Source organism: Dipodomys spectabilis, unplaced genomic scaffold, assembly GCF_019054845.1.
Source record: "Dipodomys spectabilis isolate Male_0828 unplaced genomic scaffold, ASM1905484v1 ptg000069l, whole genome shotgun sequence".
Taxonomy (NCBI): Eukaryota; Metazoa; Chordata; class Mammalia; order Rodentia; family Heteromyidae; genus Dipodomys; species Dipodomys spectabilis.
Window position 1 is genome coordinate 6,235,153 of NW_024870746.1, and position 17,329 is coordinate 6,252,481.

Genomic DNA, 17,329 nt, shown 5'->3' on the forward strand with positions numbered 1-17,329 from the left:
CTCGCGGGCAGGGATGGGGGTGGAAATAGGGGAGAACCATGCAAGGGGTAGCACTGATCAAAATTCACTGTACTCATAATCTGACCTGAGGAATTGAAACCTTCTCATACAACTACTTACAAAAAATAAATTAGCTCTGAAAAAAAACCCACGAACCCTTCCAAGCCCCCCTCCAAAAAATAAAACCCCACAATATTTGAACGAAATGTGTCAGTGAATGAATAGATTTTGCGCTGAAGAACTGAGTTTAAATGGGAACAATATTACATCTTCCACCTTGTTGCAACATTTAGGGATGTCAAGCTTTCTACAAGTCCCACGCCAGCTTAAAACAGGGCTGCGAGGAAGGGAGGCGAGGCAGCGGGCCCCTTCCAGATGCAGCCTGCGGTTAGCAGAGCGGAAAATTCTGAGCGTAGTCTGAACATTGGCATCACCGTGGAGCCTACCAAGCACCACCCTAAGAACTACAACTCCCACAAGGCCGTGGGGGGGGGCCGCGGCGCGAGCGCAGGGGACGTCAGGACGATGACGCCAGCCCGGGCAGCGCCGAGAGCAGGACTGGACGCTGCGGAGTGGTACGTGTAGATGGTACGTGTGTAAGTCTAGGTAGTGGAGAGGGAGAGGCGGATGGCTGCCATGAGGCCTGAGCCTCAAATGTGGAGCGGGACAGTGGGAAGGCAGGCAATCCGAGCTTTACTTTCTCTTCCCACAGTGACCATGACGAAGTTAGCGCAGTGGCTTTGGGGACTGGCGCTCCTGGGCTCCACTTGGGCAGCCCTAACCATGGGCGCTCTGGGCCTGGAGCTGCCCGTGCCGTGCCAGGAGGTCCTGTGGCCGCTGCCCGCCTACTTGCTGGTGACCGCCGGCTGCTACGCACTGGCCACTGTGGGCTACCGCGTGGCCACTTTTCACGACTGCGAGGACGCCGCCCGAGAGCTGCAGAGCCAGATCCAGGAGGCCCGAGCTGACTTAGCCCGCAAGGGGCTGCGCTTTTGACGCCTCCAACCCCATTGCAGTCCAGACAACCTCCCTCCCACCCCCCATTAAAGAACAGTTTTGTTTTTTAATCTTGTGTGGTTTGAGTATGGCATTGAGGACTGTGTATCTGGGAGAGAGAGGAGAGACCAGAGAGGAGAGAGAGGGAGGGAGGGAGAGAAAGAGAGAGAGAGGGAGAGATTGGAGAGAGAATATCTCAGACCTCAGAGCTACTCAGGAGGCTGAGATCTGAGGATCACGGTTCAAAGCCAGCCCGGGCAGGAAAGGCTGTGAGACTCTTATCTTCAATAAACCACCAGAAAGCCAGAGGTGCTGCTGTGGCTCAAGCGGTAGAGGTAGAGAGCTCACCTTGAGCTGAAGAGCCAATGGACAGCGACCAAGCCCAGAGTTCAAGCCCCATGACCGACAGAACAAAGAAAAGAAATGTCATTTCATGTTCTGATCCTTTTAACCCTTGTCAGGAAGTATTTTTTTTGGGGGGTGGGGGGTGTGTGTGTGTTTAAAAACAGCTTACACCAAATCTGGCAGGAAATACTTTAAGTTCCTCTTTCCATATCTTCCAAGGTGTGTGTGTGTGTTCTGGGGCTTGAAGTCAGGGTCTGGGCACTGTCCCTAAGCTTTTTTTTTTTGGGTCCAGTCATGGGGCCTGAACTCTGGGCCTGGGTGGGCACTGTCCCTCAGCTCTTCAGCTCAAGGCTAGTGCTCTACCACTTGAGCCACAGCACCACTTCTGGCTTTTTTCTTTTTGCTTATGTGGTGCTGAGGAATCGAACCCAGGGCCTCATGCATGCAAGGCAAGCGCTCTACCACTGAGCCACCTTCCCAGCCCCTCCCTAAGCTTTTTTATGCTCAAGGTTTGTGCTCTGGCTTTTTAGTGGTAAATTGGAGATAAAAGTCTAATGGTCTTTCCTGCCTGGGCTGGCTTGGAAGGGTGATCCTCAGATCTCAGCCTCCTGATTAGCTCTCTGAGATCTGTTCTTTCTTTTTTCCCCACCTCCCTCTACATTTCTCCCCCCAAACATTTTTTTTTTCTAGGTCTGCTTTTTTCTTTTTGTTCCCCTGCCAGTCCTGGGGCTTGAACTCAGGGCCTGCACACTGTCCTTGAGCTTCTTTTGTCCAAGGCAAGCTCTCTACCACTTGAGCCACAGTGCCACTTCCAGCTTTTTCTGTTTATGTGGTACTGAGGAATGGAACCCAGGGCTTCATACATGCTATATAAGCACTCTATCACTAAGCCACATTCCCAGCCCAGGGTTTGTTCTTTTAAAGGCCTTCCTTGGTCTTCCCAGCTTCCTATTTCTTTCAAGTTCATTTTCTGAGCCATTAACAGCCTGAGAATAACTAGATCTGCCCTTCACCAAATCAGGAATAAAGAATGAGCTATGATGGACAAGGACTGAGGAAGAGTTTATTTTAAGGCACATTCTAAAGATAGCCTGATCTCCAAAATTTGAAGAAAAAAAAAAGATAATCTCTTAAAAAAATAAGTGATTTCATCCCTTAGGTTCTACCTGTTCTTCTAAGTAAAGCTCTTTCTTTGATCCCTTTGATCTCTAAGTCATTTCTTTTTCCCACTTGCACCCATGAAACTGGTCATCAGGATGAGCTGAATAAAAGGAGCTCTCTTTGGTATCAAGTTGGCATTAGGTGGCCGTGGTCAGGTTTGCAGGAGCCGATAATTCCTGTCTTGCTCTGGGCGGTACTTCCAGAAAAGCCACAGTCGGATAAAGCTGGTGATGATTCCTGGAAGGTTGGGCACCTGAAATCAAAGGGCTGTTAAGAAGAGAGGAGCCAGTTTTCCACTTGGCAGACTTGTCACAACGTCTGTTTTCTTACCATAATATAAGGATCTTTAAGTCGAAACCCATAGAGGGACCAGGAGGCAGAGGTAAGGAGGGTGGCAATGGTAAGGGAGAAGGAGAGACGCTTGGTTGACTTTGTCTGAATTACCTTGGCCTGTGGGAAAAGGGTGAGAGACCAAGAATTTCCTCAGAAAAAAGTCAAACTACTTCTGTGATTGGTTACCCAACCCTTTTGTCCTGTCTCCCACTGTCACCCAACTTTCTGGTCAGCCCTACTCACCAAGTCAGCCAGTGGTGACAGGTACATGCTGATAGTAAAGACACTGCAGAAGAGGCCCAGTTGCTGAAGCCGGGCTGCAGGGTCTGGCACCAGGAGCCAAAAGTAGCCATAACCCAGGAGAAGGACCCCCAGCAGGGTTGCAGTCTGTAGGAGTACAGTATGCTGCAGGGGAAAGTAGTCATACTTGCAGATGTGCCCCAAAACACTCTGACCTCTCTGCTGAATTCATCCTGTCTTCCTTCATACTCCAGTGTGGGAGCTAACCTCTGCTGCATCTTTCCATATTGCTGTTACATTCTCTTCCCCCAGTGATTTGATGGAATACTCTTATCCACACAACACTGGAGACCTCCACAGAAGGCAAAGGTACCCCCCCCCCCCACTCCCCATGAACTTTGCATACACAGTAGGAGCCTGGTAAATGCTTGTGTGATTGAGTAGGGAAACAGCTAATCATCTTATTCTCAGCCACTGGTCCTGGTCCCCAAGGAACTATGGAAACAAAAGCCCTTTCTCAGCCTGGTTGGTAGAAGCACAGGGCAGCACAAGCACCCCTAAGCTAGGTAAACTACTAGCCTTGCTAGAGTAGGGGGGGTCATATATCAGTCTGCGAGGGCTGGCTTCTTAGAGGAAGGAGAAGGAAAGGCTGGAGAGCCTTCGAGGGAAAGGAGGCCATGCCAGGCTATTAACAGTTTTCTAGGAAGTAGTGTTTGCCCTGCCAACGAAGCAGGGTGTGCAGCAGAGAGGTGTGTCCAAAGGAGGGCTTCTACCTTCTGAGGGCAGTAGTGCAGATACACCAAAACATACAAGGTCTGAAGCACAGCACCCACAGTGTTGACGACGATGAGGGTCCCGTCTCCCTTCAAGACCCCATAACTCAGCCAGCTCAGGTTACTGCAAAGAGGAGGGAAGCAATATAGGCGCATAGCCAGCGGGGTTGAGTGTGGCAGGGGGTTACCAGGAGCCTTCTTCGGCGGTCCTCCTGCCCCTCCTCTGCCTCCCTTATCCGTCCCACCTCAGGCGTCCACTCTCACTTGACATCCGTGGTGAGAAAGGGCAGGAACTGGACGCTGTCCACACTGCGGGTCATCTGCATGTGCCTGAGGTCCGAGCTGTAATGGGGCCCCGAAGGGAAGAGTGGGATGAATGGGCAACCTCCGGAGCTTCTCACCCTCCCCAGAGCCCGCAGACCCGGCCCCCAGCTCCTCTGCCCTCGCAACCCGAATCCCCTCCACCCGATTCCACTTGGGTCCCGGGTGCAGCCTGGGGCTGTGGTTAAGTCTCTATCCATTCTCCTGACTTCCTGGTCCTGCCCCGACCCAGCCCGGCCGCGCTCTCACAGGCCGGTGGAGAACATGGCGAGGGTGAAGAGCACGCAAGCTCCGGAAAGGAGCGAGTCGGCCACGTCGCCCGCCTCCATCCCGCCAGAGGCAAGCGTCGACCAGCTCGGAGGGACCAGCTAGCTCCGAAGCTCCGCCCCAGAGCCTAGCCCCACCCCTCTAAGACCACGCCCCTGCCGTCCCTCCGGAAACCGTGCGGGAACCCGGTCCGGCTCGAGGAGTGCTGTACCGGAACTACAGCCCCGTGCCTCTGAACGCCGGGTCGAACACGGTCTCTCGGCCGCTGGTTCCCGGAGTCCAGAGCCGGAGGGCGCCCTCTAAGCCGCGGCCGCTCGGTGTCGTAGAGCTCCGTGCCTTTGTCTCCCCCTTGTCCCTCCCCGCCCCCCGCTCCCCCGCCACACACACACTGCCACTCCTCACACTCTGCTTACCCCGGGACTCAAGGAGTCCCCAGCTTCGACTCGTGCTTTCCCACAGGTGCCAGCGCCCAGAAGTTAGACCCTGGCCGACTTCATGCCTCCTACCTACAGCTCCAGATCAACCTCCATTGCCTTCATTACCATCTTTGTGGGATGCTCTCCTTCAGCTACAAGTCCCGCTTTACATGACCGGCTCAACCCGCTGTCGCCCCTATCACTGACCCCCTCATCCATCCTACTTGCTGTTGGGAACTTTCCCTCCCATCCTCCCACACACCTCTGCCAGGCAGCGCTGTGGGGTGGGGCGCGCGCCTCAGCTGGCGTCCAGCTTGCCTGACTCACCCAGATGCAGAAGTACCTGCACAGTTTGCCAAAGCCCAGCGCTGAGGGGGTGGGAGTGGGGTAGAAGTTGGACAGGAAGAGCTTCCACAGTAGGGTGCGGAGTACAATCTGCAAGATTGCTGTGGGAACACTCTTGTACTGAGTAACTCTGAGAAGGAAACACCCCACCCTTTTGGCCTGGTGAGGGGCAAGTTCTCTTGAGAAGTTTATACTCAGTTGCTTAAATTCTCTCTCTCCCTCATGTATTTTTATTTATTTTTTATTTTTTTGTCGATCGTGGGTCTGGGCGCTGTCCCTCAGCTTTTCAGCTCAAGGCTAGCACTCTACTTGAGCCACAGCACCACTTTTGGCTTTTTCTGTGTATGTGGTGCTGAGGAATTGAACCCAGGGCTTCATGCATGGGAGGCAAGCACTCTACTGCTGAGCCACCTTCCCAGCCCCTCCCTCCTGTATATTAAACCCAGGGCCTCCTGCATTGCTAAGTAATGCCCTACCACTGAGTTACATCCCTAGCCCTTTATATTTTTTACTTTGAGGCAGGGTCTTGTTAACTTGTCCAGACTATCTGAAACTTGCCGTCTTCCTACCTCAGCCTCTAGAATAAGTGGGATTACAAGGATGTACTACTACTATTCCAGCCCAGTCCCAGTTACTTCTGACCTAGTACACAGCAGGGACTCTTTGAACAAAGTCAACAAGGAGGGACAATAAAGCAAACATTTCCAAAAACAAACAAACACATCGCTTTATTTTGAGACAAAAACATTGTATAAAAAAAAAACTCCAGTTGTAGAAATCAGCAGACACACGACAAGTTTATATACAATACTGTACATGTGGGCCCTGCCCTTTAGACTACACTCTGGGCAGTGTGAACTCTTGGGCACTGCCCTTACAGCTATACTCTTCTAAGAACAGGTTGGCACAGCCCCCCTGCTGGCACAGCTCCAAGGAGTGCTGCCCCAGATGGGGAGAGGATGCAGTGCCTGGCTACAAACCCCTCTGTGGCAGCTCCACAGATGGAACTCTTGCTGGGAGATTCTGGGTCAGCCCAAGCACACTCTCCTGTACCTGGCTCCCATGCAGGAAACTGTCTGTTGCTTTTCCTTTAGTCAGTTCATCTGGATGTCCTGTCTCTCTCTGGGAGGGGCACCTTGCCAAGTGTAGTGTCCATTTCCATGGCCTCGGGCCCCTTCCAGCTCAGTTCCCAGTTGGTCCTCTCCAGGGACCATGTCTGCACAGCTTGTTTCTTTGGCTTAAAGGCAGGGATGGCAGGGAAAGGACTGTCCTGCTTTTTCCTCCATTCCTCTGAAGCGGAGGTGAGGATGGTACCATCAGGCTGGTTGCCCTCCTTCGGGCTGAAACCCTTAATACTGACCCGTTTTGGGGCTGCTGGGTGGCAGCTTGTGCATGTGATGGGAGTGGTTCCCAAGGCTGGAGTTTGGGGACAGGTTAAGGGTGCCTGTCCCTGTCTCTCAGCCCAGATCCAATCCTTAATCCAGAGGTGCACACCTTCACTGAGTTCGCAAAAGTAGAAGAGGCAGGAGCAGCACAGCCCAGGCAAGTGGGAAGAGGCGGGGGGCAGCACTGTGACCGATGCTATGTAGAACCTCTGCATCGTCTGTTAGATGAGAAGACACAGGCCTCATGGTAAATGGCTCCACTATTTGGACTACCCCTTAGTCTTTAGGATTTTCCCAGCCCCTGCCTGGCAAACCATCTCCTATACCCATCCCATCCTTTTCAAGCAGATCCCTTCCTCATTTCTAAAACTACCTACCTGCTTGAAGTCTTTTCTCTTGCTCATTGGCATGGGCTTGAGGACTGTGAGCTGAAAGACAAGAATAGAGACAGATCAAGGATCATGACAGGAAGGCACTGGGGTATAAGTTCTAGGTGGGCTGGCAGTGGAACTTCTCTACCATCCCAGACCACTAGACCCACCCGGCATAGAGATGGAGGGAGAAAGCCCACAGGGACTGACACTCACTGATTTTGCCATCCACCGTCACCTTCAACTTCAAGCACTGGTTTTCTTGGTGGTAGATGGGTTTGGCTACAAGACAAACCCCCAGGAAGTCAAGTAGAGAAGTTTTGTTGGCACAAAGTTAAATAAGCCCGAATGTAACAGGTGGTCCTGTTCTCACAGCTACCTGCTCACTTTCATTTGTCTCTTCTCGCTAGCCTCTATTCTTTTTTTTTTTTGGGGGGGGGGGGTCCGGTCGTGGGGCCTGAACTCTGGGCCTGGGTGCTGTCCCTCAGCTCTTCAGCTTAAGGCTAATGCTCTACCACTTGAGCCACAGCGCCACTTCCGGCTTTTTTCTTTCTTTCTTTTTGTTTATATGGTACTGAGGAATCGAACCCAGGGCCTCATGCATGCAAGGCAAGCACTCTACCACTGAGCCACCTTCCCAGCCCCCTCTAGCCTCTATTCTTACATTCTTTGTTTTGTTTTGTTTTTCCCCACATGTCCTGCCCAATGTTCAGTACAATCTCTCATTCTTTTTTGTTTGTTTGTTTGTTTGTTATTGTTGGTTGTGGGGCTTGAACTCTGAGCCTGGGTGCTGTCCCTCAGCTCTTCAGTTCAAGGCTAGCGCTCTACCACTTGATCCACAGGGCCACTTCTGGCTTTTTCTGCTTATGTGGTGCTGAGGAATTGAACCCAGGGCTTCATGCATGCAAGGCAAACACTCTACCATTGAGCCACCTTCCCAGTCCCCTAATCTTTCATTCTTTAGAACAACTCTCAACTTTGGCAGAGGTGAGGAGGACATAAGACACTGTCCCAGCTGGGCATCAGTGGCTCACACCTGTAATCCTAGCTACTCAGGAGGCTGAGATCTGAGGATTGTGGTTCAAAGCCAGCCCAGGCAGGAAAGTCCCTGAGACTCTTATCTCCAATAAACCACTTGCCTTGAGTTGAAGAGCTGAGGGACAGTGTTCAGGCCCGGAGTTCAAGCCCCATGACCAAAAAAAAAAAGGACATTGTCCCAGCTGGGCCCTGGTGGCTCATACCAGTAACCCTAGCTACTCAGGAGCCTGAGATTTGAGGATCACAGTTCAAAGTCAGCCTGGGGAGGAAAGTCTATGAGACTCTTATCTCCAACTAACTACCCGAAAACCAGAAGTGGCACAGTGACTCAAGTGGTAGAGTGCTTGCCTTGAGCTAAAGAGCTCAGGGGCAGTGCCCAGGCCCAGAGTTCAAGCCCCACAACAGAAAACAAAAACAAAAAACCAACACATACACACACACACACACACACACACACACACACACACACACACACACACACACACACACACACACACACACACACACACACACACACACAAAGACATTATCCCTTCCATGTGTCCCAGTCTTTATTCTCCCAGCCTGAAATTGGGTCTTCCCTTTACTTGGGCCATTTTATACTAAATGACTGAATGAGCCCTAGATCTATTCCACACAAAGCTGGACTTGTAACTCTTTAAGATCTAACAGTAGCTCTCTATTACCCTAAAGATAAAAGTCCAAATTCCTAGCAGTGTTTGGGTCCTGAGGATCTGTCTGTCTGCTCTTCAAACCCATCTCTCTCTACTTCTTGTGTGCCTACTGCTTAAGAATTCTTTGAAGAGGTTATGCTCCCTTTCTTCACATTCCTTCCTACTTACTTAGCTCCTCTACTTGTTCTAAGCTCAGCCCTTTCTCTGCCTCCCAACCTAGCATGTGCTCAGGTCATTTCCCCAAGGCCCATGCACTCATGTCTACCATATTGCACTGTTCTAATGGTCTGTTTAGCCTATGTGTACTCTTTCCCAGCTTCTTTGAGGATAGGGAGTCTGAAGTGTTGTATTTATCTTTATGTCCACAGTGCCGAATGGATGCCCAATATATGGCAGAAACTCGCTTGACCACTTGTGATGGGAATGAAAGAATTCAGTATTAGAAGGTACCCCATGTTACCTGACTCCCTACTCAGCATATACCCAGCCATACACATCGTGCCGCTCGCCCTGAGTACATGGACCTGCGTGCCTCCCTCCCATGTACACTCACAGATGTAGTAGTAGCTGTGCCCTTCCTTGAACTCCTTGCTCAGGATGAAAGGTGTGAAGCGCTGGATCTTCTCTGTCAGCTTCTCTGGGCCATGTTTGGCATTAGGCTTGTTGCACTGCCAACGGACAGGGTCCTTGGGTCGAGGCTGGCACGCTACATACTCGGGATGCTCCACCAGGTAGAGTGTGTACTGCTCCATGTCAGCAACTGCCAAAGAGTCATCCTCATAATGTGGACATATAATGTCCAGGTAGTCATTCAACCTCAGGTGCACTGTGTAGTCCTCGTCCCGGAACCTGAGTGAGAGAAAGCAGGTGGTCATTCAGAAGCCAGAACAGGCACTGGTGAATTCACGTCTGCAATCCTAGCTACTCAGGAGGTTGGGTCTGTGGTGGTTTGAAGGCAACCTCAGGGCAGAAAAGTCCAAGAGACTTTTTTGTTGTTGTTGTTGTTGGTCATGGGGCTTGAACTCTGGGCCTGGGTGCTGTCCCTCAGTTCTTCAGCTCAAGGCTAGCACTCTACCACTTAAGCTACAACATCACTTCTGATTTTCTGGTGGTTAATTGGAGATAAGAGTCTCACAGACTTTCCTGCCTGGGCTGGTTTGGAACCATGATCCTCAGATCTCAGCCTCCTGAATAGCTAGGATTACAGGCATGAGCCACCAGCTCAAGAGACTCTTTATATTCAATTGACCAGTCCAAAAGCCTGAAGTGAAGGAGTGGCTCATGTAGTTGAGCACCCACCTTGAGCAAAAAAGCCAAGGAAGAGCTTAAGGTCCTGAGTTCGTCTTAATACTGGCACTGGCATGCATGCATGAACATGTATGCACACATACACATACACACACACACACACACACACACACACACACACACACACACACACACACACACACACAAAAACCAGGCAGTACTTTGAGCCTCTACTTATTTATGTGACTCTACATTTCACACTAGATTCTAAAGATTATTCTAAAACTTTTTTTTTTTTTTGTCAGTTGTGGGCCTGAACTCTGGGCCTGGGCGCTGTCCCTCAGCTCTTCAGCTCAAGGCTAGCACTCTACCACTTGAGCCACAGCACCACTTCTGGCCTTTTCTGCTTATGTGGTACTGAGGAATCGAACCCAGGGCCTCATGCATGCAGGGCAAGCACTCTATCACTGAGCCACCTTCCCAGCTTATTCTAAAACTTTAACTCCTGATATTTACTGATCTGATCTCTTACATCTCTGTCCACCATCTTCACAACCACCATCATCTATTCATCATCCTCCAAATAGCATCCACTCAGAATCTTTCAAGTACCAAAGCCCTTTTCATAAGTCTCGAGGTATTTGCCGAAGGATGGACTTCTAAATATTTCCGTAGCCCAGTCATCTTTCTGTTCTACTTATAAGACTTCCCCAAGTTTAAACTCCCAGTTGTTCCTTTAAATGTCTATTGGCCTCAGCCTGAGGCCCTATAGGCCCATTCTGTAATCAGGATCCAGGGGACCCTTTCTGTTTTGTCATATTTGTGCTGAGCCCCTCAACACAAGTCTTCCTTTCTCTTACTCCGCTCACCAGCCCCCAATTCCCCTGTTCCCCACTGAGTGTCTCCCATTTCTCAGTTTCAGTTTGCCCCACAACCCCTAATCCAAAACGAAGCCCACAGACAACGTCCCTCCCTGATCGTTTAGGTTAAATCATCATCATCAATTCAATCAAATATCCCTGTCTTGCTACTCAATTTTATGCTCTGGTCTTTTTGTCCCTTTCTCTCAGAGCATCTCCAAATATCCCTATCTATATACAAAAGCTACACTTTCACCTCCCTTAATGAAATGCTGGAGTTCTTAAACCTGAGGTTACCTTTGCCTCCCCTCCTCCCCAGGTGGAGCCAGTTCCCCTCCCCCTAATTTACCCCCCCCCCACAAGACCTGCAGGCTCCAGCCTGACTGACTGCCCACCAGCCCCTCCCCCCCCCAGCTCCAGACACCTGGCTCCAGCCTGGGTAGGGTCCTAGTAGGGAGAAAGTGTTCGTGCCCCCCCCCCCCCTCCCCCAAGCTGGTCAGCTTTTCTGAATTCCCCCCAAGCACTGCCAGCAAGAGACTCGGCAGAGCTGGCTGCCAACTTGCTTCAAACTCAAGCTCTGGGCATAGGTGAGGGGGTGGTGGCAGGGGCGAGAAGGGGAGATTCGGGTTAGGGGCCTCTGAGGTGGACACCTAGTGCCCGGTCTGCCTGACCCCCAGGAGGCCTGGCCTTGCTTGAGGCCTCTGGCCTTGGGAGCTAGGCTTACAGGCCCCTCCCCCAGCCCAGGGAAAAGAGGAGCTCAGGGAGGCTTTTAAAATTCCTCTCTGGAGAGATAAACATAGAAGCCATTTCAGAACAGGTATTTCAGCTCTAGGCCTGGCGTCTTTCCCCCATTCCCGTGACAGGCTCTGACTCATTCCTCATCCACCTCTGCTACCCGCCCCAGCACTCATGAGAACCTGTGAACATGCACCTTGTCAAATAGGGGCAGCCCATAGGACCCCAGCCCAGCACAGATTTGCTCCAGACTGGCCACTAGGAAAAGGGTGCTGGCTGATCTGAAGGAGCAAGGTACCTGACCCTCCAGAGCCAGGAAGACAAAGTGTTCAGTGGCAGCATTCTTCTCCTCAGGCTGCCCCTGCCTGGGGCCTGGAGATCAGAGCAGATGCCCACTGCCCTGAGTCACCCAAGGTAGCCTCATACCGCCCAGATTATTGCCACCTCATCTCTGCCCCAAGCTGGACTCAGCTAGATTGCCTACAGACTCCTCTCTAGGATAGCTTTCTTTTAGTCCTAGGTAGAGGGGTGTGTGTGGGTGAAGGGACAGGGCAGAAGCTGTGTTGTGAGGGTAACAGTCACCCACTTCTAGGGATACCATCTCCCCCATCTCCGTGGCCTGTATTTGACTACTGCTTACCATCTGGGAAAAGGGGCCGAACTGGCGTCAGGGAAGGCAGAGAGGGGGGGCAAGGAAGAGGCTCCTTCCTGAAAGGGAGGAAACCTGGGAGCTTGGGAACGGAAAAGGCCAGAGTTCCCCCCTCCCTACTAATGGCTTCCTGTCCCCTCCTCCTCCTTTAGCCAACACCTGGCATGGGCATAAACAGGGACTTTGCTCTCTCCCACTAGTAGAACAACAGGACTGGGTCAAGGAGGCAAAGAGCAGGCTGCAAGGGATGGGGAGCAGGAGGACTGGCTAGGCTGTCCTGGCACCCCATGGTCAGGAGTGCATTGGCTTCTGGAGTTGGCACCTGGTTTTTCTTCGTCCCCTCAGCATGAGCTGGACAATCAACCCCTCACAGGCAATGCCATCTATGTCATATATGTATACACATGTCAAGAGCAGTATGAGGCAGGCACATTAGGGTTAGGGGTGTTCTGATGACACCCCTCTCCCCCTCTCCAGCTGCAAGGCCTACTTCTACTCCTTGTACCACCCTACCCCCCTCTCCTGCTTTCCCACAAATATTGTTCCCATAACTTCAGAAAACTCAAGGGCAAGAACAAAGGGTCTTCCTCCCAGTGCCATTTGCCTCACAACCCTAAACCTGCCCAGGAAAAATTAACTCCTTCCTATCCAGAGCCCTTTGTAGCCTATTAACCCCTTCCATTCCCTCTGAAGCTTCCAAGACTTCTGGCCATTTCTTCGGTTTGACCATCTTAGCCTCCTGAACAGAGGACTCCCTCAACCTGCTTATGCACAGCATCTTTCTCACACCACCCCAAAAGACCTCTTGTGGGGGGCTCTTCAAAATCACCTTAAACACAGAATGAATGCTAAATCCCCCAAGGCCCAGATCGCTCCTGAGGGTCTTTGCAGGGTTAAGGAACAATCTGCTCACTCCTGGTGTCACATCAAGTACCTGTCAGTATGGGCAGATGCCCAAGTGGCACACCAAGAGGGGTACAGTAGTTTCAGGGTGGGCAGCCTACAGAAAGAGCCCTGGGGTCTATGGCAAATGGCCTACACTCAAGTCAGGTACGCAGAGCGTGGGTCCCTCACTTGTGAGTGTCAGGGGTGCCAGAGGGCAGGAAGGGAAGGGCAGAAATAGCGCCTGTGCAAGTAGATGCGGGCTGGCTCCTGCCCGGGGTGCAGGGCAGTGCTCCTTCTGAGGGTGAAGTAAGTGCCGAGCGAAAAACCTACAGAATCCCTCCCAACTCTGGCCACTTCCCCTAGGCTCAGGTCAGAGACAGGCCGGGACAGTTAACCTCGGGAGGGGCAGTGCCAGCCAGGCGCTCAGCCTGCCAGCGGGAGACAGGGCTTACTTGGGATTTGAACTGTTCCAGAAGACGGTGTGGCGGTCAGCAGCGGCCAGACTGCAGCACAGACCCAAGAAAGGGGCCCAGAGCAACTCCATGGCGCAGGGCCAGGCCGGGCCGGGCGGGGATGAGGGGCTCCTCGGGGTCTGGGTTCCCGCTGGCTTCTGCACGGCACAGTCAGCACCGCGCTCACAGCTCTGGCCCCTTCTCCAGGCGACTCCGCCTTTTGGGCCGGCGCCGCCCGACACCGCCCCGCCCCCGCCCCGCCCGGCGCGCGGCTGCCCCGGGGCTGGGGGGCTGGGGAGGTGGAGGAGGGGAGGGCGGGAAGGCCGGAGCGGAGGCCTGGGGTGCGGGAGGGCCGGGGCCGGCTTCCCCGGCCCGGCAGATCGCCACCGAGCCGCGTGTTCTGTGACTTGAGCGGAGGGGGGTGGGGCGGGGGGCTGCGTGAAGCTTTCTGTGGACTTTGTAGGACTGCGTGCAGTCGCGTGCTGAAGCGAGGAGGAAGTCGCGCGTGTGGGCCCGCGAACGCGCGAGCGGGAGCCGGAGCCGCAGTCGGCTCCGTAGCGCCCGGCGCCCGTCTCGCCGGGGTGGAGAGGACTCGCACATCCAGGCTGGGCTCCCACACTTTCCTCCTCCATCCCCCGCTCCATTCCCGGACTCGGCGCATGGCTGCCCCTCCCCCCCACGCGCACGCACGCCGCTGTTTGTTTTTGTTGGGTTTGTCAATGTTGTCTTTGTTCAAGAGATGGTGTCATCGCCTCGGTGCCCGGAATAAAGTGCGACCCTGTGTGTAACGTGTGCGGCCGGGGTTGGAGGCACCTCTGCTGGCTCTGGAGGAATACGCGGGACCCCGGGCTTGAGACGGGGGGGGGGGGGGGTCCGCCCTTGTTTCCAGTTGCTCCCAAAGGACCCTAACGACCCCGTGTGCGCGGGGCGCGGCGCGGGCGCGTGGGGAGAGTGGGCTCTGGCAGGGGGGCCAGGGAGAAGCTGAGTACCGGGGCGACAGAAGTGTAACAAACACTTGTACATCTGGCGTGCGTAAATACGTGCGATGGCGCGCATGTGTGAAAACATTTGTGAGTAAGATCACAGCGGCGCGTGTGGAAGCGTGTGAAACTTACGCATGCTAGTGTTTGTGAACAGTGCGTGCGGAAGGGAAGCGGGCTTGGGCGTGCGGTGGGGGCAGAGCTGGGGGTGGGGGTGTTTGGGCCGCAGCTCGAGGCTGGGCGTTTGGATTTGGCCCCGGCGTCTCAGCTGGGTCCCCCAGTCCCCGGCGCGAGTCCCGGCTCCGCTCCCCTCCCCCGCGCCGTGTAAACAAACTCGCTGGAATTCGCCTCTCGGGGCTGTTCTGCTGCCGTCTGGAGGGGGGGGGCGGGAGGGCGGGTGGCGGCTCCTCGGGTGGAGAGGGCGGGCAGGTGTTTGATTAGGTTGGTGCGAGTGTCTGGAGCTGGAACGTCGTGTGTGCGGTGGTGTATGTGGATGGATGGATGGATGGATGGATGGATGGTGTGTGTGTGTGTGCGCCCTCTCTTGCGGCTGCGCAACAAGGGAAGCTGTGGGCCGGAATGGGGGTGGGAGGCAGCTTCCTTATTTCCCAGGCCGTTTCATCCTCCTCTTTTACGGCCAGGCTTGGCGACAGCTCCCTGTAATTACCCGGAGCCGGGACGCCGCGGCAAGTCCGGCGCTGACCCGCTGGGAGGAGCCGGCGGCGGAGGGCGGCCGGTGCTGGCCTTCGCCCTCGGCCGTGGGCTCGGGCTGCGGGAGGTCCGCTTCGCCGCGTTGATCATAAATATTTACCGAGCCGTCCGCGAGCTGCTGGGTCACGGTCGGGCTTTGCACACCGCCACCCGCGTGTGCACCTGCCGGAGGCGACGTGCCCAAGCCCCACGTAGATCGGAGGCGCGGCCGGCCCCACCCGCCCAGGCCGAAGTCTATCGGCCGATACGCCACAGGGTCACACCTCACGCGCTTTTTGCTCACCGGGGGTGGACACCTGGGTGTCGGTCACCCCCGTGTCCCCCGTGAGAGCACCACGTCCCAGCTCGCGTGTTCCAGAGACTCGAAGCTCCATGAAGGCAGGGAGTCGGGCTGGTGCCCGGCCGCCTTGCCAGCGTCTGGCACAGCTGCCAGCACGTGTGGTAGACGCTCAGTGTTTGGGGAGGGAGGAGGGCCCGCACCGTGCAGGGCGAGCGCAGGGCTGGTGCCAGGGAGGCCCAAGAGCGGCCCGCCCTGGAGGAGACGGTCCCCAGGATTCCCTCTTCTCCCTGACCACCACGACGGGGCGAGGACGTGTGGGGTCCCGCGCAGCGCGGCTCAGGCTGGGCAGGTTCTGGCTCGCTGGGCCCAGCCTGGCGGGGCCACGTCCGTTCCCGCCCCGCCTGCTGTCTGGGGCTGGAGCGAGAGGGGGGTGGGGGTGGAGGAGGGTAAGAGATCCAGGGCTCTGACGGGGCGCAGAGCCCTTGGTGTGACTCTGTCCCCGGCATTCTCCCTTGAGTACTTGATCTCAGTCACTCCTCTCTCCACATATTTGTATGTTCAGGGTCATTCAGCAAAAGGAACACTAGCCATGCAAGGGTGAGGCTAAGAAAACAAAAAACCCTACCCTCGAGGGCAGAACCCGTCCCTCAATCGGTGGGAAGCTTAAGTGTGGGCATATGCTTTTCTGAAATTGGGGCGTAAAGGTGAAAGACAAGCCCCCCCAAATGACAAACTTGCGGTGCTGCAGGCTCAACCCTTACGCCCTCCCCCGCCCCCCAGCCACACCGCTCTGACCCCTCCTGGAACCGCCACGCCGCCTAGCGGACATAAAGGTGAGCTGCAGGTACTGTGCTACTAAGACCACACAAGGGACTCCTCAATATGGTGACCACCTCTGGGCCCCTCTCTTGTCAGCCTCTAGCTTGCCCAGGCGGGTCTGGTCTTGACTCATGCTTTGGGTTGACTCTCACCCTCACCGCAGAGTTGTGTACCTGCGTTGGCTCTCAGCGCCGCCACCCCCAGGCAAACATCTGTGTTCAAGGTTGAGAGTAGTTGAGTCTGTCTGTCTGTCTGTCTGTCTGGGAAATTCCCTCAGTGAATCCTTTTTGGGAATTCCTAAATAGTAAGGTTAAATCTGAGTGTTTGGGGGGAGGCCCTGCCCCCGGAGGGCTGGGCTGTCTACCTGTGGGGGTACTGACTGCTTTCCTGCAGGCAGAATTTCCAGACTGGAACTGCTTGACAGCTGGTTTGAGGTTTGGCGTGGGGAAGGCCAGAGCCATGGGGCCTTGGGATGTGTCTAGCCTGCTCAGCCCCAGCGGGCATCCCTGGGTAATGGGATGAGGCGGCAGCAGAGGGGTGAGTCCCCGGAGTCTTGAGCCTGGAACCACTTCTGCCCCACTCTCTAAGGGTCGTTGTGAAAAATGAAGTGCACTTTATTAGTAAGCAATGATTGCACATTTTTCACAGTTTGGAAAATAGAGAGGGGGGAAAAGGAAAGAGAAAATGTCAGTTACTGTTAACATTTGTTTTCCTTCCCTAGCAGCCTCTTGCTTGTAAGATTTTGTTTGCTTGCTTTTGGTAGCATGATAAATATGACTCATTTCAGTTGCCTACTCCTCCTCCCTTATAACTTTACAACAGAAGATGTTTTCCATGTTATGAAAAATCACAAATATGTTTTTTGGTGCTAGGGTGAACCTAAACCAAGTGCATACTAAACTTAAGCTGTACCATTGAGCTAGCCCTATGTTCAGCTTCTAGGGCTGTCTGTCAAATTCTGTTAATGAAATTCTGGGCTTACTCCTAGACCTGGAATTGATACCCCCACCCCCACCCCCCCCACTGCCCCCCACCCCTGCCACTC

General features: G+C 54.1%; 3 protein-coding genes across 7 annotated transcripts; 1 reads left to right on the plus strand and 2 right to left on the minus strand.

Moving 5' to 3' along the window:
* The first annotated feature begins 522 nt into the window (after positions 1-522).
* Dpm3 (dolichyl-phosphate mannosyltransferase subunit 3, regulatory) lies at positions 523-1,067 on the plus strand. 2 transcript variants are annotated; one of them, XM_042681977.1, is made up of 2 exons: positions 523-588; positions 713-1,067. In XM_042681977.1, the coding sequence occupies exon 2, from the start codon at positions 718-720 to the stop codon at positions 994-996; it is 279 nt and encodes a 92-aa protein (XP_042537911.1). In that variant the 5' UTR covers positions 523-588; positions 713-717; the 3' UTR covers positions 997-1,067. The 2 variants fall into 2 exon arrangements, with proteins under 2 accessions (XP_042537911.1, XP_042537912.1); XM_042681978.1 differs by having other exon boundaries at positions 535-596.
* Positions 1,068-2,381: 1,314 nt separating this feature from the next.
* On the minus strand, positions 2,382-4,948 carry Slc50a1 (solute carrier family 50 member 1). Of its 4 annotated transcripts, none has more exons than XM_042681793.1 (6): positions 4,850-4,948; positions 4,113-4,190; positions 3,849-3,972; positions 3,079-3,240; positions 2,833-2,952; positions 2,382-2,755 (listed from the first exon to the last, which is right to left on the minus strand). In XM_042681793.1, the coding sequence occupies exons 2-6, from the start codon at positions 4,172-4,174 to the stop codon at positions 2,654-2,656; spliced, it is 570 nt and encodes a 189-aa protein (XP_042537727.1). In that variant the 5' UTR covers positions 4,175-4,190; positions 4,850-4,948; the 3' UTR covers positions 2,382-2,653. The 4 variants fall into 4 exon arrangements, with proteins under 4 accessions (XP_042537727.1, XP_042537726.1, XP_042537725.1 ...); XM_042681792.1 differs by lacking the exon at positions 4,850-4,948 and adding an exon at positions 4,419-4,542; XM_042681791.1 differs by lacking the exon at positions 4,850-4,948 and having other exon boundaries at positions 3,079-3,222; positions 4,113-4,412.
* A 950-nt stretch (positions 4,949-5,898) lies between these two features.
* Positions 5,899-13,697, minus strand: Efna1 (ephrin A1). Its single transcript, XM_042681782.1, has 5 exons — positions 13,495-13,697; positions 9,219-9,514; positions 7,170-7,235; positions 6,960-7,010; positions 5,899-6,800 (listed from the first exon to the last, which is right to left on the minus strand). The coding sequence occupies exons 1-5, from the start codon at positions 13,584-13,586 to the stop codon at positions 6,694-6,696; spliced, it is 612 nt and encodes a 203-aa protein (XP_042537716.1). The 5' UTR covers positions 13,587-13,697; the 3' UTR covers positions 5,899-6,693.
* Positions 13,698-17,329: the final 3,632 nt, after the last annotated feature.

Coding starts and splice junctions, on each gene's coding strand:
- Dpm3 (XM_042681977.1), top strand. CDS start 718: ATGACGAAGTTAGCGCAGTGGCTTTGGGGACTGGCGCTCCTGGGCTCC.
- Efna1 (XM_042681782.1), bottom strand. CDS start 13,586: ATGGAGTTGCTCTGGGCCCCTTTCTTGGGTCTGTGCTGCAGTCTGGCC. Junction 7,236..9,218: donor GCACAGCTACTACTACATCT/GTGAGTGTACAT, acceptor TTTGTCTTGTAG/CCAAACCCATCTACCACCAA. Junction 6,801..6,959: donor AGAGAAAAGACTTCAAGCAG/GTAGGTAGTTTT, acceptor CTCATCTAACAG/ACGATGCAGAGGTTCTACAT.
- Slc50a1 (XM_042681790.1), bottom strand. CDS start 4,369: ATGGATAGAGACTTAACCACAGCCCCAGGCTGCACCCGGGACCCAAGT. Junction 3,973..4,112: donor TTTCTCACCACGGATGTCAA/GTGAGAGTGGAC, acceptor TCCTCTTTGCAG/TAACCTGAGCTGGCTGAGTT. Junction 2,756..2,832: donor TTAAAGATCCTTATATTATG/GTAAGAAAACAG, acceptor CTTTGATTTCAG/GTGCCCAACCTTCCAGGAAT.